This window comes from Sorex araneus, chromosome 5 (assembly GCF_027595985.1).
Source record: "Sorex araneus isolate mSorAra2 chromosome 5, mSorAra2.pri, whole genome shotgun sequence".
NCBI classification, from domain to species: domain Eukaryota; kingdom Metazoa; phylum Chordata; class Mammalia; order Eulipotyphla; family Soricidae; genus Sorex; species Sorex araneus.
In genome coordinates this window covers 25,311,017-25,338,283 of record NC_073306.1, presented here as the reverse complement: position 1 = coordinate 25,338,283, position 27,267 = coordinate 25,311,017, and the positions used below count along the sequence as shown (strand labels likewise).

The 27,267-nt window shown below is 37.6% G+C and overlaps 1 protein-coding gene across 1 annotated transcript in view; it reads right to left on the bottom strand.

Annotated features, from left to right (window-relative positions):
- Positions 1–27,267, bottom strand: part of AGBL4 (AGBL carboxypeptidase 4) — a 1,336,770-nt gene that overhangs the window by 1,228,179 nt on the left and 81,324 nt on the right. The window contains exon 2 of the mRNA XM_004607339.2: positions 1,550–1,672. Coding sequence (XP_004607396.2) covers positions 1,550–1,672 — 123 coding nt within the window. The remainder of the gene's footprint in view (positions 1–1,549; positions 1,673–27,267) is intronic.

Genomic DNA, 27,267 nt, shown 5'->3' with positions numbered 1-27,267 from the left:
GGGAGTAGGAGATGAATAGATCTGTTGGGAGAAGGGGATATTGGAAGACCTGTTTAGGGAAGCAGGCACTCGGTGTGGGGGGGAGGTGAAGTCCTAGAATGTTTTATGTGTTAAACCCTACCTTTAACAGTAACCACCTAAAATACCTAAAATAAAATTTTTAGAAATCTCAATACTGTTAATATGTATATGGAATAATGAAACCCACAGAAGAGGAAAAGCTACAAGGGGATCCTAAGCCAATATGCCTACGGTCCTTTGAAAAAGGAATATTAGAGACAGAAATATATGGAGGAAGAGGACAGAGTGAAAATGAAAGAGTACTTTGCTTCTACAAAACAAGAGACACCAATGACTGGCAAACCACAAGAAAGAAAATAGAAGACAAACAAACAAACAAAAAAAAACAACTCCTCATAACTTTGAGAAGAAACCATACCTGCTGACATCTTGTTTTCAAAATTCCATCTTTCATAACTATGAAACAATGAATTTCTCTTACTTAAGTTACTCAATTTTGGGTTTTTTGTTATGGCAGCTCTAGCAAACTAAACTAAACAAACACAGAATAAGTGTAAAGCACCCCATATAAACTGTTTAAAATTGTCAGCAAAAATAACCAAATCTCTTACCATTCAGAAAACTTTACTATAATAAGAGAAGGTCCCTTCAACCATACATACATACACACACAAACACACATATGCATACTACACATGTATGTTCATTATTCAGAATCCCCCCAAAATTAGTTCTAAAATAATGCTTATCTTTCTCACATTCACTACTGTTATTGTTATACTTCTAATCATTAACACTGTCCACTGTTGCACTGTCCTCCCGTTGTTCATCAATTTGCTTGAGCGGGCACCAGTAATGTCTCAATTGTGAGACTTCTTGTTACTGTTTTTGGCATATTGAATAGCCATGGGTAGCTTGCCAGGCTCTGCCATGTGGGTTGGATACTCTCAGGCTCTCCAAGAGGGACGGAGTAATCGAATCCAGGTCAGCTTCATGCAAGGCAAACACCTCACCCACTGTGCTATCACTCCAGTCTGAGCAATAGAACTCTTGTCCGAACAATGGGGCTGGAGCAATAGCAATAGAACTCTTGTCCGAAAAAGCGGGCAGGGCGCTTGCCTTGCACACAGCCAACCTGGTAGATTTAAAAAAAAATTCAGTTTTTAAATATTCTTACCTAACTTATTCAAAAATTATTTTCCCTGGGCTGGAGTTATAGTACATTGAGTAGGGGGCTTGCCTTGCACACTGCTAACTGGTTTTGATCCCCAGCACCACATACAGTTCCCTGAGTCTCACAAAGAGTGATCCCTGAGTACAAAGTCAAGAGTAATCCTGAATACTACCACGTGTGTCCCAAAAACAAAACAAGAAACAAACAAAAAAGCAAAAATTGTTTTCCTTGACAACAAGGAAACATTTTATAGTGAAATATTAAACAGGTCCCTGAATAATCTTGAATGGTTCTGTGAACTTAGATTCTAAAGATCTCACCTAAGTTAAAGGCAAAGGCCTTTAATATACTCACCACTTTCAAAACAAGCATCAAATATAAGATGTCCTTTCTTGGGCTGTCCACAGAATCCACTTGGAAACACCATATGTTTGTTCACATTCCCTCCGATGACATCATCATTTCCTGTATCATTGCCTGTTTTTAAAAAATACTTATGTTAAACAGAAATCAAAATATTTCTAGTAATAAAAATTCAATAGGATTATCTCCTCATGTCTCTTAATTTTTATCCAGTCAGTAAAAAAAATTAACCACATGTTGTAGTAGAGTAGAAAAATGACATTTTAAAAAAGGAAAAATAAGCATTAAAGTCTCATCTTTACCACATAATAATCTTCTATGATACAAAGCAATCAACAAAAGTAAGCCTTAATTTCTCTCATACATAATAAGGGAATAATAGTAAGACACATATTTCAAAATTGTGAAAGAACTTCATGTGAAAAGTATCTATACTATAAAATCCAAAAATCCAAAATATATTCAATAAATTATATGATTATTTAATGAATAGTGATATGTTTAATTTGTAACATGTATGCAGTTAGTAATTTTAACTTGAATAAATTCCTAGCTACTTACTATTCTCTAATAAGAAAAACTTGAAAACCAGGGCAAGAGCAATTGGTAGTAGAGTAGTTGCAAACAGCTAACCTGGGTTTGATCCTCCTGAGCACTGCCAAGAGTGATCAATTTGCACAGAGTCAAGTGTAAGCCCTTAATATAGTTGGTGTAATTCAAAATCAAACACCTACACCAAAATAAAAACTTAAAAACTACTAAGTTAAAATTGATGTTGTATTTACAAAAAGAACTTTAATTTTTTGTTTCATTTTCATTTACAATTTAAAAAAGCTTATAATGTCATCAATTCCACCTCACCAAAATGTCCCAATAAAAATAAAAAATTATACATTTTTAAAAGCCATCAGTGAGCAAGGCAACAATATTCTGATACACAGGGAAAGCCTAGGGCTAATAATAACAAGCCTAAAAGGATAATAAGCAAGCATTCCACAGCAGCATTCCAGGGCTGAAGGAGGTAGAAATTCTAAGTTCTGCTTTAACTCATTTTCTTAAAGTGAGCAAAAAGAATTAAAGTAGAATATTTCATAATTATTAAAGTTCTAAAGCATAGAGTTTAGAATTCTTGAGAGTTCTAGGTACAATGGGAATTCACACTGACTAGTTTTATTCTTCAATAGAGGCCTTAATCTTAAGTATAGAAGAGAGTTTAGGGTTCTGTTTCCCAAAGTGGGTTAAACCACACCTTCCCCCCAAAGAGGATATGTAATGGAAAGAAGAGCTATCACTAAAAAAGCTCCATACAAATCCAGAGCATACGGGGCCAAATTAAGACTGAGACTAATAGAAATACTAAGGAAAGAAAACAGAAATGTTCCTGCTCCCTAAACACTCAGATAGCAATCAATTTATTATACACAACACCAATACATTTCTGAAGTAAGAACAAAAACATGGACAGATATTTCCTCTGTAGGAATATGCAAGCAAAAGACTTAAGTTTAGGGTAGAACACTGAACAAAAGACTTCTCTGGGGTCAGAGCAATAGTACAGTGGGTGGGGTGCTTTCCTTGCATGCAGCAGTTCCAAGTTCAATCACTGGCACACCATATGGCCCCCCGAGCCTACCAGGAATGATCCCTAGCTGAGCCAGGAGTAAGCCCTGAACATCATAGGGTGTAGCCCCAAAACCAAAAAATAAAGGAGCAACCCTCAACATTCTAGTTCCTTTTTCTCAGGAATTTGAAAAATTTGAAATCATTGGCAAAATGAAAATAACCAAATCAACAATAAAACTTAACCATTTTAACTCCTGACTACTCCTCAAATGACCTAGCCGAAATGGCATATCCATTTCTAGTGAGGAAGAGTATTTATATCATTCTCTACTCATCTACAATGAATATCCAGAAAGCAATAAAATGCTGTGGGGATATAAAGAAACTCAAGGGGAAAAAATCCTACAATCTAGAGAAAAATCAATAAACAGATTCAAAAATAATCAGATAGTAGAAATATTAGATGGCACATTTAAAAAAAATGGATTAATTTGTTAAAATTGTCAAGTGTAAAAGGAAAGAAAATACATTAAAAATAGGAAATCCTAACAAAGATCTGGTGCACAAACTACTGTTATAAGCCAAAATAAATGCTAATACAAAATGACATACACAGTAACAGATATAAGGAGTCTTTTCAGCCAGAAAAAAATGTCTATTCATCTGTAGAGCTGACACCAATGATGAAAGTTCATAAACTGAAAATGAACATAAATAAACTTAACAGGACTGGAAAGATATCTCAATGGCTGAGCAGGAGACCCAGATCCAATGTTTGGAACACACAGTGGAAAGAGAAATGAGGAGGGGAGGGAGAAAGGGAGGAAGAGATGGAGGGTTGTTTCAATAATCAAAATCTAACTGCAATTTGCCAAGTTAACAGATTGAGAACAAATTCTATATAATTATCTCAGTGGATAAAATAAAAATTCGACAAAATTAAGTATAAAATTTTCTCATTTTGTGAAAAGTTAAAGAAATTCTTCAGCTTGATAAAACTACCTTTATTTTATACACTATATATGTATAGGACTGGAGCGATAGCACAGAGGCAGGGCATTTACCTTACACGCGGCTGACCTGTGTTCGATTCCTCTACCCCTCTCGGAGAGCCCAGCAAGCTACCGAAAGTATCACTACTGCACGGCAGAGCCTGGCAAGCTACCCGTGGTGTATTCGATATGCCAAAACAGTCACAATAAGTCTCACAATGAGAGACGTTACTGGTGCCCACTTGAACAAATCAATGAGCAACGGGATGACTGTAATAGTGACAGTGATTATATATGTATAGAGTTAACTTATTTTTAATTGTGCAAAATTATAATTTTCTGCCTAAAACAAGACAAATATGCTTTCATCACTCCTATCATTATAAATATATTTAAGAGATGACAGCAAAAAGTCAGTAGAAATAAAAAGCATGCATACTATCCCTATGAATAGACAACATAAGCTTTACATATAATATTTTAAAGAATTGATCAAAAAGATACTATTAAGTGAACTAATAAAACTTTACCAAACTTACAGAACAAATGGTTGATATGAGAAGAATCTATTTTATGTCCACATACCAGCAACAAACAATTTGAAATTTAAAATAAAAAGAAGTTAATTCACACAAAATCAAAACTATTTATATTGAGGTATGTCTAACAAAGTCTGTGTAAAATCCAAGTACTTAAAACTAAAATTGCCAAATAAAAATCTAATAAATGGATAAATAACTCCATTAATAAAGTAGAAGACAATACTGTCAAAATAGCACTTCTCCATAAATTATCTTTATAGTCAACATAGCCCAATCAAGTACCTGGCAAGCTAATCCTAAATTTACAAGAAAAATGAACTAAAGCAACAAAACCTATTTTGAGAGAACAATGTAGAATTGAAGAAACAGAAAATACTGACTTTACTAGAGCAGAATGAACTGCATAAATATCCCTACACATCAATTGACTTTCAATAAAGGTTCAAAGACAATACAACGTAGAAAGCATGTTTAAAGATAGTGCCATTGGGACAACTACAATTCCATATGGTAAAAACAATCACATATCACACATAAAAATTAATGTGAGGGCTGGAGAGGTAATACAGAATGTAAAAAGTTTGCCCCATATGGAGTAAACCTGGTTTGCATCCCCTGCACCAAATATGGATCTCTAAACACCACCACAAGTAATCCGGAGAACAGAACCAGGAGTAGGTCCTGAGCATCATTGTATCTGGCCCCAAAACAGACAAACAAATAAACAAAAAAATGCTAAATAGATCAAAGGCTTAAATGTAAAACCTAAAACACTAAACTTACTAAATGAAAATATAGGATATCCATTTTAAAAAAAGAATGAAGTTCAATGTTTACCTTATACATATAAAAGCACGGCAGAGCCTGGCAAGCTACCCATGGTGTACTCGATATGCCAAAAACAGTAACAAAAATGTACTTAGTCTCCTGATCCTGAAAGATCCCCTAATATGCTATCAGGCTACACTAGCATTCGACAGGGACAAACGGAGATGTTACCGGTGCCCGCTAAAGCAAATCGATGAACAATGGGATGACAGTGATACAGTAATACACATATAGAAAAATGAACTCAAACTGTATCAAAATCCTAGATATAAAGCTAAACAATAAATTTTCTAGAATAAAAATACTACAGAAAAATTTTCAAGACGCTAATTTATGATAAGGATCAATAAATATGACACATTCATGCTTGTATATGACACCAAAATCAGGATAATAAAAGAAAAAATAAACTTATGTCTAAAATTCATCTGTAAATACTTTAGATCACACTTCTTTAATAAAACAAAAAAATTTAAAACTTTTGTATATTAAACTCCTAATGCAGTGTAAAACACTAATTCATGTAACTGGAAAAACTGCATCTTGCAACCTGTTAAGGAATGAATAGTCACTACATATTTTTGAAACTTCAAACACAAAATATAATTAATTAATTAAATTTTAATAAAAACTCAACCACACAAATCCAGTTCAAAATAGGCAAAAATCAAGGTTTAAGCCCATTCTTTTGCATCTAGTTGTCCCGTTATACCAGCACTATTTGTTAAAGAGGTTTTCCTCGCTCCACTTCACATTTCTTGCTCCCTTATCAAAGATTAGATGATCATACATTTGCAGTTGTGTGTAGGGATATTCCAACCTGTTCCATTGATCTATGGCTCTGCCTCTGTTCCAATACCATGCTGTTTTAATTGTTACCACTTTGTAGTAGAGTTTGAGGTTGGGGAGGTTGATGCCTCCAATCATCTTTTTCCAAAGATTTGCTTTAGCTATTAGTGGGCATTTATTGTTTCATATGAATTTCAGGAGAGTTTGATCTATTCCTTTGAAGAATTTCATGGGTATCCTTATAGGGATCGCATTGAATCTGTATAGTGCTTTGGGGAGTATTATCATTTTGACAATGTTAATTCTTCCTATCCATGAGCAGGGAATATGTTTCTATTTCCTCGTGTCCTCTTTTATTTCGTGGAGTAGTGTTTTGTAGTTTTCTTTGTAGAGGTCCTTTACCTCCTTAGTTAGGCTGATTCCAAGGTATTTGATTTTCTGGGGCACGATTGTGAATGGATTTTTTTTAATGTCACTTTCTCCTGTCTCACTATTTGCATATAGGAAGGCCATGGATTTCTGGGTATTGATTTTGTAACCTGCGACTTTGCTGTACAAGTCTATTGTTTCTAGGAGTTTCTTAGTAGAGGTTTTAGGATTTTCTAGGTATAGAATCATGTCATCTGCGAATAGTGAGAGCTTGATTTCTTCCTTTCCAATCTGGATGTCCTTATGTCTTTTTCTTGCCTAACTACTATTGCAAATACATCCAGTATTGTGTTCAACAGAAATGGTGAGAGTGGGCATTTGTGTCTTGTCCCTGATCTTAGAGGGAAGGCCCTTAGTTTTTCTCCATTGAGGATAATGCTTGCCATGGATTTGTGGTAGATGGCTCTGACTATCTTGAGGAAAGTTCCTTCTAAACCCATTTTGGTGAGAGTTTTCATCATAACTGGGTGTTGAATCTTGTCAAATGCTTCCTCTGCATCTATTTAAATGATAATATGGTTTTATCTTTATTTTTGTTGATATGATGGATTATGTTGATTGATTTCTGAATGTTAAATCATCCTTGCATTGCCGGGATGAATCCCATTTGGTCGTGATGTATGATCTTTATGATGAGTTGTTGGATTCCATTTGCTAATATTTTGTTGAGGATCTTCTCATCTGTGTTCATCAGGGATATTGGCTGTACTTTTCCTTGTTAGTGGTGTCTTTATTTGGTTTTAGTATTAGGGAGATATGTACCTCATAGAAACAGTTTGGGAGAGTTTCTATTTCTTCAATTTCCTGGAAAAGCTTGAGGAAAACTGGCAAAATGTCCTCTTTAAATGTTTTGAAGAATTAGCTAACACCATGAACAAAAGTCAGATCAAAATGGATTAAAGCCCTAAACGTCAGACCAGAATCCATAAGGTACAATGAGGACAAGGTCAGCAAAACCCTCCATGATATTGAAGCTATAGTTATCTTCAAAGATGACACTCAACTGATCTACCAAGTGGAAACAGAGATAAACAAATGAGACTATATTAAACTAAAAAGCTTCTGCACCGCAAAAGACACAGTGACCAGAATACAAAGGCAATCTACAGAATGGGAAAGGATATTCACCCAATACCCTTCCAATAAAGGGTTGATCAAGGGTATATAAGGCACTGGTTGAGCTCTACAAGAAGAAAACATCCAACCCCATCAGAAAATGGGCCAAAGAAATGAACAGAAAATTTTCCAAGGAAGAGATATGAATGGCTAAAAGGTACATGAAAAAATGCTCTGCATCATCAGGGAGATGCAGATCAAAACAACCATGAGATACCACCTCACACCACAGAGAATGGCACACATCCAAAAGAACAAAAGCAACCGCTGTTGGAAAGGATGTGGGGAGAAAGGGACCCTTCTACACTGCTGGTGGGAATGCCGACATGTCCAGCCCCTTTGGAAAACAATATGGATGCTTCTCAAAAAATTATAAACTGAGCTTCCATTTGATCCAGCAATACCACTTCTGGGAATATATCCTGGAGAAACTAAAAAGTACAGTGAAATGACATCTGCACTTATATGTTCATCACTGCACTATTTACAATAGCCAGAATCTGGAAATAACCCCAGATGACTGGTTAGGACACTTTGGTGCATCTATACAATGGAATACTATGCAGCTGTTAGAAAAAATGAAGTCATGAACTTTGCATATAAGTGGATCAACATGGAAAGTATCATGCTAAGTGAAATGAGCCAGAAAGAGAGGGACAGACATAGAAAGATTTCACTCATCTGTCAAATATAAAATAACAGAGTAGGAGACTAATACCCAAGAATACTAGTATATAATACCAAGAGGTTGGCTCCATAGCTTGGAAGCTGGCCTCACATGCTGGGGGAAAGTCATCCCAGATAGAGAAGGGAACACCAAGTAAAATTTGATTGGAGATCCCACACGGGAAGGGAGATGCGTGCTGAAAGTAGACTAGAGACTGAACAGGATGACTACTCAATACCCCTATTTCAAACCACAACACCCAAAAGGAAAGAGAGAGATCAAATTGGAATGCCCTGCCACAGAGGTGGGGTGGGGTGGGGGGGATGGGATTGGGCTGTTGGGGGATACTGGGTTCATTGGTGGTGGAGAATGGACACTGGTGGAGGGATGGGCTCTCAAACATTGCATGAAGGAAAAACAAGGATGAGTCTGTAATTGTACCCTCACTGAGACTCACTAATTAAAAAAATTAATAAATTTTTAAAAAAAGATATAGTGACCAGAATACAAAGACAATCTACAGAATGGGAAAGAATATTCACCCATTACCCATCTGATACGAGGTTGATATCAAGGGTATATAAGGCACTGGTTGAACTCTACAAGAAGAAAATATCCAACCCCATCAGAAAACAGGCGAAGAAATGAACAGAAACTTTTTCAAGGAAGAAATACGAATGGCAAAAAGGCACATGAAAAAATGCTCTTCATCTCTAATCATCAGGAAGATGCAGATCAAAACAAATATGAAATACCACCTCACACCAGAGAGACTGTCACACAAAGAGCAAAAACAATTGCTGTTGGCGTGGATGTGGGGAGAAAGGGACCCTCCGACACTGCTGGTGGGAATTCCGACTGGTTCAGCCCTTTTGGAAAACAATATGGTTCCTTCTCAAAAAATTAGAAATTGGGGAAATGCTGGGGAAATGCTGGGGTCAGACACCTGTCAAGGGCCTGGGGGTCTGGCCTCCCACAGAAACCCTGAATCTAAGTTCTCTTGTCTTTGGTTGCTTCTACTCAATAAGGTACCACTCCCAGGAGACCCTCAGAATGCCCACTGTGATGTCTTTGCATAGAAATAGATAAATAGTTCAACTATACTTTCCCCACTCTGCCTAGGCTGGCTTCTCCCCAGAAGGATCCTATTCATTCTTTCCTGGGAACAGTTGTTCTTACTTTTCCCATCTCAAAAATATCTCCACTTAGTTTTAAAAAGCAGAAATAACACAAAAGAGAGAAAAAGAAAAAAAATTAGAAATTTAGTTCCCATTTGACCCAGCAATACCACTTCTGGGAATATATCCCGAAGAGGCAAAAAAGTATAGTCGAAATGACATCTGCCCTTGTATGTTCACCGCAGCACTGTTTACAATAGCCAAAATTTGAAAAAAAAAAAAACCTGAGTGCCCGAAAACAGATGACTGGTTAAAAAAACTCTGGTACATCTACACAATGCAATACTATGCCACTGTTAGAAAACATGAAGTCCTGAACTTTGCATATAAGTGGATCAACATGGAAAGTATCATGCTAGGTGAAATGAGTCAGAAAAAAGAGAGTCAGACATAGAAGAATTGCATTCATCTGCGGAATATAAAACAACAGAATGGGAGACTAACACCCAATAAGTACCAGGAGGTTGGTTCCATGGCTTGGAAGCCACCCTCACATTCTGGGGAAAAAGACAGTTCATATAGAGAAGGGAACACCAACTAGAGTGTGGTTGGAGGACCCATTCGGGATGGAGAGGCATGCGGAAAGCAGACTATAGATTGAACACGACGGCCACCCAATGCCTCCACTGAAAACCACAACATCCAAAAGAAGAGAGAGAACAAAAGGGAATGCCCTGCCCACAGAGTTGGGGTGGGGTGGGGGGAATGGGATGAGGGGCAGGAGCGATGCTGGGGTCATCGGAGGAGGAGAATGGACACTGGTGGAGGGATGGGTACGCGAGCATTTTATGACTGAAACACAAGCACAAAAATATGTAAATCTGCAACTGTACCCTCACGGTTTTTTATTAATAAAAAATATGCAAAGAATTTTCATAGATTTTTTTCAAATTTTCATTTGAAATAAAATGTGCAGCATCACTAATCAATAGGAAAATAAACACTAAAATTACCCCCTACTATATCACATCTACTGGGATGTCCAGTATAAAAAACATGAGAGGACTAAAATTGTTGATAAAGACCCAAAAATTAGAAGCTTTTTACTTCACTAATGGTAATATAAAATGGTTCAGTGACTATGGAAAATATTATAGCATAAAAATATTTTAAACATCAAGTTACCATATGTTCAGCAATTTCTCCTATTGATATATACCAAAAAAACTGAAATGAAGAATTCACATATTTATGCACCAATGTTTAGTGAACTATTGTTCTCAATAGCAAAAAAAAGAACAGAAAAATGTCCAAGCTTCAATCAACAAATAAGCAGATATTCAAAATTTTGCTAGATTCACATAATGAAATATTCCTAAGCTACATAAAACGGAATAAAATTTTTATATATGCTGTAGTATGTATGATCCTAAAATCATTATGCAGATAAAAGAAGCCACACACCAAAGACACCAAAGGGAAATTGTTGCTCATTTGTATCAATTTGGGGGACTCTGAATTGTTAAATTGTACTGTCGCACTGTCACCCTGTTGTTCATCGATTTGCTCAAGTGTGCACCAATGATGTCTCCATTGTGAGACTTGTTTCTGTTTTTTAGCATATTGAATATGTCAGGGGCAGCTTTCCAGGCTCTGCCATGCAGGCGGGATACTCTCAGTAGCTTGCCGGGCTCTCCAAGAGGGACGAAGGAATCGAACTTGTGGTGATATACAGAAATAGATTTAAGGGATCCATAGAATTTTTGACATTTGAATGGGTTATACTGGTAATGGATGTGACAAAGCTCAGTTATTTTATTTTTACATGGGAAACTAACACAAAAGTTACAAGCAATTCATACTTGCCAAAAATGAAGAAAACAGCTTGTTAATTAAAACTGACCTTTGTTCAGAACATATATCCACCACTTAGGCTAACCATCTTTGAAGAGGTAACATATTACAACATGTATAAGTGACACATAGTTAAAGGGATCTGTCAAAAGCTCCATTATAGAGCCATATCTCCAAGAATTCATAATATTGAAAGAAAATTACACTGAAGAGGAGACAACCCATAAATTCCCAGCTAAGAAAGTAAATCTGAAATTTCTACTTAAACGTCTTTTAATGAATAAGGACTTATTCATTTGAGGATATTAATGTCAATTTAAAAACACTCGGTACACAGGCCCTTCTCAACATTATATAAAATTTTATCGCATTTGTCCTCATTACAAGTATGCAAAAGATATACTATAAGATCTCAAAAAACAAAAATACATAAATTTATTTCTAAATGAAATTAGAATATACTCTAATTCTAGGTATAAATATCTATGTCACTTGTCACTTGTCATCCTGTTGATCTTCAATTTGCTCGAGCAGGCGGCAATAATGTCTCCAGTTGTCCCTGTCACATGCTAGGGTAGCCCAATGATATCTGCTCGCTCCAGGAACAGGTAGAGCCTCAAATCAATCATTCAGGGTTTTGATGAAGAAGTCTGACCATCTCATTGGTGGGCAGCCATGCAGTCGTTTGACATCCCGTGGAATCCAGTCGGTACAGCTCTAGTCCAGCGGTTGTCTCTGAATCGCATTACATGTCCAGCCCATCTGATTTTTGACACCTTGGCAAACCAGACAGTGTCCCTGATTCTTGACCATCGACGGAGGTCAGAACTCCAGATTCCTTCTCTCACTTGAGTGAAACGTGATACTCCTAGCATGGCTCTTTTGATTCCTCTTTGGGATACCTGAATAGTGTATAGTGTTAACAGGATGAGAATATCTATGTACTAATAAAATGTCATGATTTTTAAGCTATAATTATGAGAGAATTCAATTATCAAATATGTATTAAAGAATTATTTTTACCTCCATCCTATTTTGTGCCCATAACTATATGTAAGAAAATAAACAGTGAATCAATTCATTACCCCTCTCCCCCCCAAAAAAAACACTAACAATGAATGCCCTCAAAAACTGTCCATCTAGTTAAGGATTACACTGTCACTGTCACTGTCACTGTCATCCCATTGCTCATCGATTTGCTTGAGCGGGCACCAGTAACGTCTTCATCATGAGACTTGTTACTATTTTTGGCATATCAAATATGCCACGGGTAGCTTGTCAGGTTCTGCCGTGCCGGCGAGATAGTCTCGATAGCTTGCCAGGCTCTCCAAGAAAGGCAGAGATACTGAATCCAGGTCAGCTGCGTGCAAGGCAAATGCCCTACCGCTGTGCTATCACTCCACTGAAAACAATAAAATATACAATGGAAGAAAAGAGTTGTAGTTTTTTAAGAAAGTAAATTTTATCACAGAGAAAATAACTCAGTCCCATCAGATTTACAGAAATATCAATCTAAGGCTGAATTATTGGTTGACTATATTTGAAAAGACCAAGGATGAGTTCTAATTCGGTAAGTTACATATGTGGAATTTTCTTAATTTCATTCTACAGCTTTTCAAAAGAAGTGGTAGGCATATTTTCCCCTAAAACAGCTGTTTGAATCCAGCTTTCCAACATAGTGAAGTACACAATATTCATCCCTTTGCAGCTTTGTGGCCACGCAATATCTTATAGCCTACTTCTCCCTCGGGGAGAACCTGGCAAGCTACCTAGTTTCCTGCCCACATGGGAGGGCCTGGCAAATTCCCCATGGTGTATTCATATGCCAAAACCAGCATCAATGATGGGTCTCATTCCTCTGACCCTGAAAGAGCCTCCAATGTGGCATAGTTGGGAAGGAAGAGTAAAGAGAGGCTTCTGAAATCTCAGGACTAGGATGAATGGAGAGGTTACTGAGACCACTCAACAAATTCGACAATCAACGGGATGATGATGATGATGATGCATATATACATATTTTAATATATATACACAAAAGCTCACATTACTCAGCCTTTAACAACATGTTAGTGATATCCTAAAGAATGTCTTGATGGACCCTGCCAAAATAGAACAATCTTCTCACTGTTTCCTATATGAATACTTTTTTGTAAGCAATTTCAGCAGTACTTCATAACAGACAATACAAAATATATTATTTCAGTTGTGCTTTGGGACAGGGATTGGAGCTTGGGATGGAAACATCTCAAATTTGGTGGTAATGGTGGTGGGATTGGTAATTTAATATTAAATGTAATCAAACATTGTGAAATACCTTATAAAATAAAAAATTTTTAAAGAATATTTTTTAAGAACATTTGTAGTCATTTTCTATGGACACAGTAAGATATATATTAAGTTTAAAGGGTGGGGATATCATCCTGGGGATACCTTGCTATATATTTCAGACTATAATCCCTGGGACAGGTTAAGTCTTTCCTAACCCCAGCAGTGTCCTTAATCAGTTACTTCTTTTTGAGTCATGACAGAGTTTATTTCATGGCCATGCTCTTAACTTATTATACTTCTTATGGTGCTTAGCCTGTTCCTTTTTGATGCCAGCATAGCTTACGGTGCCCTGGCTCCATCCAAGACACTGACTGGGACCCTCCTCTTAAGGTGTTATGAACTAAGGGAAACTGAGACTTAAGTCAAGTAAATATGACAGACACCCAAAAATAAATATTATTCAAAGTCAATTAACTCTCAAGTTACAAAAGCAGAGCATTAATTGTTTTCAAGTATCTATACCAAAAAACATCGCTCTTAAATAAACTATGAAGAGGACATAAAGGAAAGACAAAGCAATATTTCACTTACATATACAAAACCCAGAATCCTCAGAAGAATTTGACTTTACAAATCACTGTGATTGTAAAGTGGATATGTTAGTCAATAACAGATAGGGGAAGGAAAGCACAAAGGAGAGGTTAAAGAAAAACACAGAGGATTGGGAGTGCCTGATAGAACTGGGTGTGCTAAGCTCCTGCAGGGAAGAAAGGACAAACAAATGTACCCAACATACATATAGACAGATAGGTAGATCGTATACATATATATATAAATATATGAGTTACATCCTCTTGATCAACTTACAACTAGTATGTATACTTCGTAATGTTCACCCCTTTTTCTTATTACTTTAATCTTTATTTTCAACAGTATTTGTTATGATACAAATGTGGTTCTCTCTTTTATGTCATGATTTACAGTAATATAAATAATAGGATTTCATGATACAATTTTCCAACACCACACTCTCTACCAGACTGCTTCCCTCTACAATTGTTTCAAGGTCACCCTCTCAAAGATTCCCCTCCATCTTAGTTCCCTGTCATGGTAAAGTCAGTTCTGTAGACCACAGCTCAAGTTCTGTGGTCTGTGATCCCTTACTATTCCTTTGCTATGCTTTTCATATTGCACACATGAGAGATATTATTCTTTATCTGTACCACTCTTTCTGGCTTACTTCACTCAGAATGATTTTATTCATCAAGTGGAAATTCCATCCACACAGAGGGAAATTCCGTGAGTTCATATTTTTGGATAATCAAATAGAATTCCTGCATGTATGTGTGACTGTGTGTGTATGTGTGTGTGTGCCATAGTTTCTTAATCCAGTCATCTGTTTTTTAACACTTGAGTAGCTACCAGATTTTGCTACTATGAATAATGCTTTAATAAACATTGGAGTGCAAATAACTTTTCTTACCAGTTTTTGGGCCCTTGGTATACATTCCCAAAAGTGGGAATGCTGGGTCATATGGAAACAAAATTGTAAGTTTTTGTGGAGATGAAATTTTAAGTTTTTGTGAAGTGTCTATGCTGTTTTCAAAACAAGTTGATCCAGTCAAGATCCACCAACAGTAGATAAAAGTTCATTTCTCCTCACGTCCCTGCAGAGTGGTTTTTTTGTTTGTTACAACATGTGCTAGGCTTATTGGTGTGAAGTGATATCTCATTATTGTTTGGATTTTCATTCCCCTATAACAAAATATGCAGAGAATTTTTTCCATATACCTATTAACTCCACCACCCAACCGCCGCCACACTCAAAGCCGCTTTCTGGACCACAAATCGGCCGCGCAACAAATCATAAAATACTTCCTACCCATTTTCCATAATTACCACACCATATTTGATGGGGTCCAAATATGGTATGAGCCTTATGGTTCACCACCTCAATGTGTCAGGAGGTGACAATGGTACCAACCTGAAAAGAGTGAACCAACAGTGCTACAGTTCGTTACAACATGCCAGTGAACCAAAAGCTTGCAATCGGTAGACTGGGAGCACCTGCAAGGGAAATGAGAGGCCACCCTAAAAGCCTCCCTCCCTCCCTCTAAGAGAGCTCGGCAAGCTACCGAGAGTATCCCGCATGGACAGCAGAGTCTGGCAAGCTACCTGTGGCGTATTCGATATGCCAAAACCAGTAACAATAATAGGCCTCATTCCCCTGACCCTGAAAGAGCCCCCAATATAGCAGCATGAAGAACAAGCAAGGAGAGGCTGATAAAATCTCAGGGCCAAACTAGGCTTCCAAAATGAAGAAGGACTAAAATGACTGTCTGTACTTTCAATGCACGTACACTGGCTTTGGAAGCATCCATTGAGGACGTGATGGTGCAAGCGCAGAAGAACAAGTACGACATCACTGGTCTGACCAAGACAAGAAGGCATTGATCACATCATGCCACTTTCGACACTGGAGAAAAACTGTTCCTCGGAACATGTAACAACAGAGGCATCAGTGGTGTCATTGTCCTCATCAACACAAACTTGGCCATAAGCATTGATTCATTCGAATGCCTAACAATCCAAATCAGACACTTAAGCTTGAATAGATTTGTCTCATTGCCAGCAGTTTCTATCTTTGTCGTCTATGCACCAACATCCAACTATGATGAAGAAGAAATTGAAAAGTTTTACATGAGCTGGAGACATTGTATAAAGAAGACCACACCTTCTACAAGGTCATTGTTGGTGATTTTAAGGCCAATTTAAGACTGAAAAGATCGCCAAAGAACTCCACATTGGGACTAACGCCCTAGAATGGAACGAACATGGTGAGAGACTGTATGAGTTCATCAAGTCGACCAAGACCATCCATGATAACTAACAGTTCCAGAAGGCCTAATCTAAACGTTGGACATGGGAGTCTCTTGGTGGACAGTTCCACAACGAAATTGACCACATCATATTCAATCGACAGTTTTGCCTGACGGATGTCACTGTTGTGCCAAAATTCCACACAAGATCAGACCACCGTCTCCTTCATGCAAAATTCTACTTGACAGAGCGGGGATAAAGGACTTCAAAGTTTAAGTTTAAGAAGAGAACTCCCAAGGAAGTGTACGCATATGCTGCCTGAGCCCATGTGCTGCTTGTGCCCACGTGGCCGAGCACATGGCCCGAACACGTGTGTCGCCTGCATCTCCCCTCTTGAGATGTGTACTTTCATGCTTTCATACTTTTGTGTCTAAAGCTCGGTTATATGTAGGGGCTTCCTCCACCCTTGGAGTATAGTAAGTCAGGTGAAAAATAAAGGCAGAAGAGACAGAAGAGCAAGGATATGGAATAAAGACTCAGACCATTCTGTTTTCACCAGACAGCACTGTTTCAAGAAGGAATGATAATAGATAAGCTGTTGGAGAATTTACATATGTAATCTTGTCAAGCTCTACAACTGCATTCTAGTTCCCAAATTAGACTTGTGCTTCTAAATGAAATTTTAATTTACATCCTAAAAAAAAGAGCCCTTAAAAACAACATCTGGCAGTTTTCCTAATATATTCCTGCCAGAATCGATATTCAAAAAGTTAGAGTACTTCTTCAAACCATGACCCAGGGAAGGTTTCTTGTGGTTCTCATTAATCTCTCTCAATATTATCAAAGTATCCTCTCCATGCCAGGCACTTTGTTATATATTGGCAATATAGAGATGAATAATACTTAAGATATCTTTCAAGGTGTACAGGCAAGGTAGCACTGTAGCACTGTTGGCCCATTGTTCATCAATTTTCTCCAGCGAGCATCAGTAACATCTCCATTATGAGACTTGTTGTTACTGTTTTTGGCATATCAAATATGCCATGGTAGCTTGTCAGGCTCTGCCATGCAGCTAGGATACTCTTGGTAGCTTGCCAGGTTTTCCGAGAAGGACAGAGGAATCAAACCCAGGTTGGATGTGCAAGGCAAACGTCCTACCCGCTGTGCTATCACTCCAGTCAGTTACAGGTAAGGTAATATAATAAATAGTTCTACAGGCTGAGACAGATGTGTGCACAATAGAGGATGGATATTTTGAGAAATGATAAACCACATGGTATTAAGAAAGGTAGGGGAAACCTAGAATAATTTTTTTCTAAAGGAAAAGTAACAAGTGATACTTAAATACTTGAGTTGATTCTTTAGTTGATATTAACCCGTCAACCAAGAAATGAAGCGACAATTCTAGATAGTGTAGGCTAAACTTAAGAGACCTCTTGACCTTTAAAGAAGAAGTCTGAATAGGTAAATAGAAGTCACACACACTATGGAGAACTTTATCCATTTGCTTAAAAATGTGCTACTCAACAAAATGGCAGACATGAGAACTAAGCTGCAAGCACTGAAACTTTGTAATATGCCTGTCAAATTGACAGTCAGTAAAAGGCTGGAGGTTTGGGAGGAGGGAAAATGGAAAGGAACACTGATAGAGGAAAGTTGACACTGGCAATGGGATTAGTGTTGAAATACTATATACCTAAAACTCACTATCAATAACTTTGCATATCACAGTTCTTTGATTTAAAAAATGAAAAACAATGTGTAACTGCCTGCTGGTGGGAATAAATATTGGTGAACTTTTTAAACCAGAAAAAAAATGGATAGAAATTTCAAGAAATATAAGAACACAGAGCCAGAGAAAGAATCCAATGGATTGGAGCATATGCTTTGCATGAAGAAGGTCCATGTTCAATTCCAGGTCCCTGAGTATACTGTTTGAAGTAAAATTCAGACAGAAATAGTCTCTGAAGCAAGAAATGTGAAGTGGAGCAAGGAAAGCCTCTTTTACAAATGGTACTGGCATATCTGGAAAAACACATGCAAAAATATGATCTTAGACCTCGACCTAATACCATGCACAAAGTCAGATCAAAATGGGTTAAAGACCTCAACATCAGACCACAATCCATAATGTACATTGAAGACAAGGTCGGCAAAACCCTCCAACGATATTGAGGCTAACGGTATCTTCAAAGAGGACATGCCACTGAACCAACCACGTGGAAACAGATAAACAAATGGGACTATATTACACTAAGAAGGTTCTGCACCACAAAAGATACAGTGACCAAAATACAAAGATAATCTACAGAATGGGAAAGAATATTCACCCAATACCCATCTGATATGAGGTTGATATCAAGGATATACAAGCAACTGATTGGAATCTGCAAGAAGAAAACATCCGACCCCGTTAAAAAATGGGGTGATGAACAGAAACTTTCTCAAGGAAGAAATACAAAAGGCAAAAAGGCACATAAAAAAATTCTCTTCATCAATAATCATCAGGGAGAAGCAGATCAAAACAAATATGAAATACCACCTCACACCAGAGAGACTGACACATATAAAAGAACAAAAGCAACCGCTGTTGGCATGGATGTGGGGAGAAGGGACCCTCCTACACTGCTGGTGGGAATGCCGACTGGTTCAGCCCTTTTGAAAAAGAACATGGATGCTTCTCAAAAACTTAGAAATTGAGCTCCCATTTGATCCAGCAATACCACTCCTGGGAACATATCCAGGAGAGACAAAAAAGTATAGTTGAAACATCTGCAATCATATGTTTATTGCAGCACTGTTTACAATAGCCAAAATTTGGAAAAAATCCGAGTGCCCAGGAACAGATGACTGGTTAAAGAAAGTCTGGTACATCTACACAATGAAATACTATGCCGCTGTTAGAAAAGATGAAGTCATGACCTTTGCATATAAGTGGATCAACATGGAAAGTATCATGCTAAGTGAAATGAGTCAAAAAGAAAGAGACAGACATAGAATGATTGCACTCATCTGTGGAATATAAGTAACAGAATGGGAGACTAGCACCCAAAAATAGTAGCGATAAGTACCAGGAGGTTGGCTTCACGGTTTGGAAGCTGGCCTCACATGCTGGAGGAAAAGGCAGCTCAGATAGAGAAGGGAACACCAGGTAAAGTGTGGTTGGAGGACCCACTGAGGGTGGGAGATGCGTGCTGAAAGTAGACTATAGATCAAACATGATGGCTACTTAATACCTCTATTGCAAACCACAACACCCAAAAGGAGAGAGAGAATAAAAGGGAATGCCCTGCCACAGAGATGGGGTGGGGTGAGGTGGGGGGAAGGGATACTGGGATCATAGGGGGTGGAGAATAGGCACTGGTGGAAGGATGGGTACTCAGAATTGTATGACTGAAACAAGCACGAAAGTTTGTAAGTCTGTAACTGTACCTCATGGTCATTCACTAATTAAAAAATAAGAAAAGAAATAGTCCCTGAGATATATGCAAATCAAAATAATAATGAGATACCATCTCATGCCACAGAGACTGGCACACATACAAGTGAACAAGAACAACCAGTGCTGGCATAGATGTGGGTTGAGAGGGACCCCCACGAAGGCCAATACCATGAACAGTTATACCTATGGTTTCTTTGATGCATTTATGAATTCAAGTCTAATATTGAGGCCTTTTATCTCAATTTTGAAAACTCCTGGTTTTTCAACTTTTCGGTATTCAAAAATATCAAGTAAAGTAAAAAAGTATGGTAACATTAAATTCTCACATTTCACAAGAATAGCTAATATTCATTAGGGTTCAATTTTTTTTTGGAGAAAGAGAATACTTACTACATGCTCTTTAGATATTTATGAATAGAAGGAATATTCATGATAATAAATATTGTATTCAAAACTTAATAATAAAAGCAAATATGTTTGGTGAAAATTAATAGATATAAGTATAGAGCACTGAACCTAGTCTGTGCAAAATAATTCAACTCTATCTATTCCAATATACACTTTACCAGCATCAAGTTCCCTGCCCCAATGTTTCCATGTTCCTTCTAACATTCCAGTCTGCCTCCTTGACTGGCACATTTTTTCTTTTTGGGTCACACCTGGTGATGCACAGGGGTTACTCCTGACTCTGCACTCAGGAGTTACTCCTAGCGGTACTCAGGGGACTAAATGGGATGCTGGGAATAGAATCCAGGTTGGCTGCATGCAAGGCAAATGCCCTACCCACTGTGCTATCGCTCCAGCCCCAGATAGGCATATTTTTATCTTGATTATTGTAGTTTAGATCTCACACTTTAATTTTTGTCGGGTTGTTTATAAATTGAGGCTATCATGAAATAGTGCTTCAATGAACAAAGTAGTACAAATCTCTTTTCTAAATTGAGTTTTTGAGCTCTTGGAGTACATGACAAGAAGTGGAATTTCTGGGTAACATGGAAACTCAACTCCTAGTTTTTTAGGAGTTCATACTGTTTTTCAGTAAAAGGCTTAACCAGTCAACGTTCCCCACTTTCACACCAACACTGGTTATTTATGTGCTTTGTGATGTGTGCCATATTCTCACTGATGTGAAAATATATCATTGCTTTGATTTGCCTTTCTCTGATGATAAGTGATGCAGAACATTTTTATATACATTTTTTGGCCATCTGTATGTGTTCTTTGAAGATGTTTCTATTTATTTCTTCACCCCATGAGGTTGGTTTTTGGTTTTGTTTTGTTTTTAACTAATGTGTTATATATCTTGAATACCAAAAAATAAATATTACAAATAGAGCAAATATCCAATACTTGCTCACCACTTTATAAGATGAGTGGTGAGCAAGTATTCTTTCCCAGTGAGTACTCACTTTATACCTTGGGTTTTTTATTTGTTTGTTTGTTTGTTTGTTTGTTTGAATCACCATGAGATATACAGTTATAAAGTTGTTCATGGTTGGGTTTCAGTCATACCAACACCCAACCCTTCATGGGTGTCCATTTCCCATCACCAATGTTCCTAGTTTCTCTCCCATCCGTCCCCCCTCACCAGCCAGCCTCTTATGGCAGGTACTTCTCTCTGTCTCTCTGTCTGTCTCTGTCTCTGTCTCTCTCTCCCCCCCCCTTCCAACCCCTCTCCTTTTGGCATTATGGTTTGCACTACAGGTACTGAAAGGTTATCATATTTTGTTCCTTTATACAATGAGTTTTTACCTTTAAATCACCTTCAACGATTTCACTTACCCCTACCACTCGCTTGAGAAAATTTCAATCTATTCTCTATTCCTATGAACTCATTTTGCTTTTTAAAGTCTAAATAAAAGCCAAGTCATATGGAATTTGTCTTTTTCTAACTTACTTGACAGAAAATGCCCTCAAGATGTGTCTTTGTTGGTACAAATAATGAATACCTTCTCTTTTATAACTGAAAAATATTCTTTAGTGTGTATGACTATCAAATTTCTGTATACATTTATAATGATGAACATTTAAGTTGCTTCAATTACTTGTCTATTGTAAATAATGCTTCAGTGAACATTGAACTGCAAATATCTTTTCAACTTCTTTTTAGATTTCTTCAATACCCAGAGCAGAGTGGCTGTATGATGAAGTAACTTTTAATATTGATATATTTTTAATTTATAATCTTGATATCTTTCTGTAGGAACTTCCATAGTCTTTTTCAGAGTGGCTGTACAATCACATTATCACCAATAATGGATAAGGGTTTGCTTTTCTCCACATCCTTACCAACAAGTGTCTTCTTTTTTTAAATAATTTTGACAAAAGCATTTCTAAGATGTGTGATATGATACTTTATTGTTGTAATTTTGATTTAAACATGATTTTGACTGCATATAATAAATCTAATGTAATTAAGATTTAAGGTATCACATCTTTAAAACATGAGTTATAACTATTTATATAGGAAGAAATTTTTTTTAATTTTTTTTATTAATGAGACACCGTGAGGGTGCAGTTACAGAGTTTCATGCCTGTGTTACAGTTATACAATACTCAAGTACCCATCCCTCCACTAGTGCCCATTCTCCTCCACCAATGATGACCCCAGGGTGCCTCCCCGCCATGTTGTCTCCTCACCCCGCTCCCGCCCCTGTGACAGGGAATTCCTTATTGTCCTCTCTCTCCTTTTAAAGGTACTGAGTGGCTATCGTGTTCAATCTATAGTCTGCTTTCAACTCACCTCTACCATCCCGAGTGGATCCTCCACTACACTTTAGTTGGTGTTCCCTTCTCTATCTGAGCTGCCCTCTCCCCCAGCCAAGGCATATCATAGTCAAAATGATGAATGCCACAGATAGAGACACAATACTGCAAGCAGCAAGGTCAAAGAAGGAAATCAATACAAAGAAGCACCCCTTAGATTTACAGCAGACCTATCAGAGGAAACCCTCCAAGCCCAAAGACAATGGTGGGATATAGTGAAAAAGCTCAATGTAATGAACGTCTCACCAAGATTACTCTATCCGGCTAAACTCTCACTTAAACTCGAAGGAACCATACATTATTTCACAGATAAACAACAACTCAGGAACTTCACAGACTCAAAACCAAACGTAACAGAAGGACTAAAGGGGGTGCTGTAAGACAAAGAAAAACCCTAAAAAGAACAACAAACCCTACAGAAAGATGGCACATAATCCCATGACAATAATCTCTCTCAATGTCAATGGTCTAAATGTGCCAATCAAAAGACACAGAGTAGCAAAGTGGATTCGGAAACTAAATCCAACTTTCTGCTGCCTACAAGAAACACACCTGAACAGTCAAAGCAAACACAGGCTCAAAGTCAAAGGATGGAAAACAATCCTACAAGCAAACAACTCCCTCAAAAAATCTGGGGTGGCCATACTAGTATCTAACAACATAGATTTCAGGCTGAAAAAGATCATAAGGGACAGCAAAGGCATTTTCTATTCATCAAGGGATATGTACAAAAGGAAGAAATCACACTCTTAAACATATACACACCTAATGAGCGACCAGATAAATATTTAAAACAACTCCTAACAGACTTTAAGGAGGATGTCATGAGCACCACAATAGTAGTCAGAGACTTCAACACCACCTTATTACCTCTGGATAGATCAACAAGAACAAAACTCAGCAAGGAAACAATGGCTCTGAAGGAAGAAATAGAAGAGAGAGGTCTAATAGACCTATACAAGGTTTTACACCCCAAAAAGAAAGAATATACATTTTCTTCCAGTGCACATGGAACATTTTCCAAAATAGACCACGTGCTGGGACACAAAACATACCTCAACAGAATCAGCAAGATAGAAATTGTATCAACTATCTTTTCAGACCATGATGCACTAAAAATAGAAGCTAAGCACACACAGACATAGAGCACCAAATCAAACACCTAGAAATTAAACAACTCCCTGTTGAACAACGAGTAGGTCAAGAAGGAAATCAAGGAAGAGATCAAAAGAGACCTCAAAACAAATGAGAATGAAGACACAAGCTACCAGAACCTATGGGACGCGGCTAAAGCTGTGTTAAGGGGAAACTTTATAGCTCTGCAAGCATTCCTCAGGAGAGAAGAAAGGGCCTACATAGAGAGCTTAACTTCATAGCTCAAGATCTTAGAAAAGGACCAGCAAAAGGAACCCAAGCCAGACCAAAGGAAAGAATATAGGGAGAAAATTTATAGAAGAACCTTTTAAGTATTCTCATATCCAACGAGAAGCTAATGAGATAGTAAGTGAGAGAACAAAATCTACACCATCTCTGGTTTGGATTGGTGTTGAATGCCTGAAACAACTGTATTATGAACAACTTTGTGAATCATGTTATTAGTGAAAAAAAGAAGTATTATCAGATAACCATACCCGACCAATGGAATGTAGCTGAACTCAGATATATGAGAAATGATATATGTTAATTGTTGATAAGAAGCTAAAAAATTTCAGCTCTAACTAGAAAAAAATAATGCTATTTGCAGCAACACAGATGGAACTAGAGAATATCATGCTAAGTGAATTAAGTAAGAAATAACAGGATAGATATAGAATTATCTCTCTCATATGTGAGATTTAATACAAGGTAGTAACAAAGTTCCCAAAGACAACAAAAGAGGAGAACTAATCCACACAATTGGGTTGGTAGGGTCGGGGTGATAAAAGGTAAAAGGGAGGGAAGTTGAGGCCTTTGGGGGAGGGAAGTCGGCACATTAATGATGGGTATGTGTAAGATTACATTGGGTTTGTCCTTACAGCCTTGCCACAGGGAACTTGGTTTTCCTTAAAGCAATGTCCTTTCTGTATGGACACAGGAAGACAGTTAATATTATGCTTTGTAACTTGGGAGCTGATTGACTCCAATAATATTTACTCCTGGGCATCTGCTTTCTCAACTCAGTTGCCCTTAGTTCCTAGTACCTCAAAAGCAGGATCCTGACAAGGGACGGAATGGACCCAGGGCAAGCTGTGAGCTTCCCTGGCATCGAAATGGGTCAGACAAAAGCGCCACAATACTGAACTATAAGTTGAGAGCATGGTCATAGACAAATGCAGTCATGATCCAAAAGAAGCGACAAGACTAGGACCCTGCTAGGGTTCGGAAGGCTAACCTGACCTGAGGACTGTGGTCTAGAAAATATAGTGAGAAGTCCTAGGAAGAACCAAACTTTAAGTTTGATGTATCTCTTACTGTGCTCATATAGAATGACATTGCTAGAAATATTAGAAGTAAATTTATTATAACTATTTAAGTGGCTTACTAGCTGAGGAAAGAAGAAAGTGACACACCCTGGATGGGATCCTGCCCTTAAGCAGATCTCCTACTAATCTGGAGTAATCTCCTTAGATGAGATTTTGCTAATCTCCTGGAGGAGTGGTTTTACCCTTCTTTGTTGATTTGTTAATGTTCAACCCACCTTTGTGTCACCACCCTATGTGATTGCTATATAAACTAAGACTGTAAGAGAAGTATAGAAAGAAGACACAGAAGCAGGGGAGAAGACACAGAAGCAGGAGAGAAGACACAGAAGCGAGAGAGAGAGAAGACACAGAAGCAGAGATAGAGAGAGGTCAGAAGAGACCAGAGGAGAGACTACAGAGACAGAGATAGAGAGACAGACAAAAGAGAGCACAGTGGCACACACAGAAGCAGAGCACAAGGAGGAGCCATCCCGATCTGGTCTATAAACAGAGCCTCGAGAGCACCGAACACGAGTGGTAAAAGAGAGAGAGCACCACCCCAAGAGTCCTTGAACAACACAACCACATCACATCACTCCCCTTCCGCGTCTGCGCGCACTTACATTTTTTACATATGTGGTATCGGAATTTTCTGAACAAGAAACCATCATTAACTGTATTGCAATGGATCAAAGATATACTATAGTGGGTGAGGAGCTTTCCTTACATGCAGCTGACCTGTATTCAATCCCCAGCACCCTCTGTGGTCCCCACGCCTCCAAAACGTTATCACTGAACACATAATCAGGAGTAAGCTTTGAATAAGCATCACTGGATGTGGCCCCAAAACAAACAAGAGAACAGTATTGTAAATCATAGAACAAGAGGAAGAGGAGGAGGAGGAGGAAGACGAGGAGTAGAACAACACAACAACAACTCGTCATGGAAACAAACACTAAAAACACTATGGCATATACTAGAAATGTTACAGGATCTTCAAGAATCTCCCTGAGAACAAAAGACTTTCAAAGTCAAAAGAAACAGGAAAATAAACAAGCCTACTAAAGTGAAGGTGTAGGCACAAAACAACCTAAAGTATTATGTCTTCTCCATTGTTACTTATGTCTTTAAGAGTAGCTGAGAAACAGCAGCAGATTACACTGAAAAGAGCCCTGCCAAAAAATAACACTTAGGTTCATGTTTCTTCTACGCCACTTACTAAGTAATTTTTGAGAACGTTATTCCACCTATTTTGACTCAGTTTCTTCATCTTTAAATACATAATATTGAAATAAATGATCTCAAAATAATGTTTGCCTTAAAAATCAGAATAATTAATTTTGAAAATCAACTTGAGTAAAGAGAACTTGTACATCCAGATTTTGTTTAATCAGTTTGGTACATAGAAAGTTATGTATAATAAATGTTAGCTCAAAAACTGAATAAAGGGAATGAGTCAGATAAATAACCAATGACTTTGCCACGATCAAATGAAGCTACATTAAATCTTGGTGAATTGTTCACATACCGGTTCTAATCACAAAAGCTAGCATCAGCTAATGTCAAGAGGTTTTAGAAATTCAAGAATAAGAATTCTACTTATTTTTTTACTCCCAACACTTTTAGAAATTTAGGAATAAGAAGAAATCTTCAATTCCCAATACCTGACATTCAGCAAACAGCACACTGATGCCCCAAGCCACATTTTGATTCCCAGAGAACAGAGCAAAGCAGATCCAGAAGATAAAATAGTAGACCTGAAAGCTCATGTCAGAATGTGTTTGTGATCTCCTGGGAAATTTCTTTAACTCAACAGGCTAAGAATATCATTCTACTTCCCAGAGACACTGCTCTGATACACATACTGTTAAAGGTTGGCAATTTCTCTTTAAGCACACATACAAATAGCTAGGTAATCTTCTGTAGTCTCTTCAAGTACAGTTCAAACTTGAAGAAGCCCTAGAATTACAGGTACTTTTGTTTAAGAGTCTTGATGCTTTTGTTGTTTTTACGATTATCATTTATGTGAAAATGCTTAACAAAATACAAAAGAAATCACTCTGGATTTGAAGAG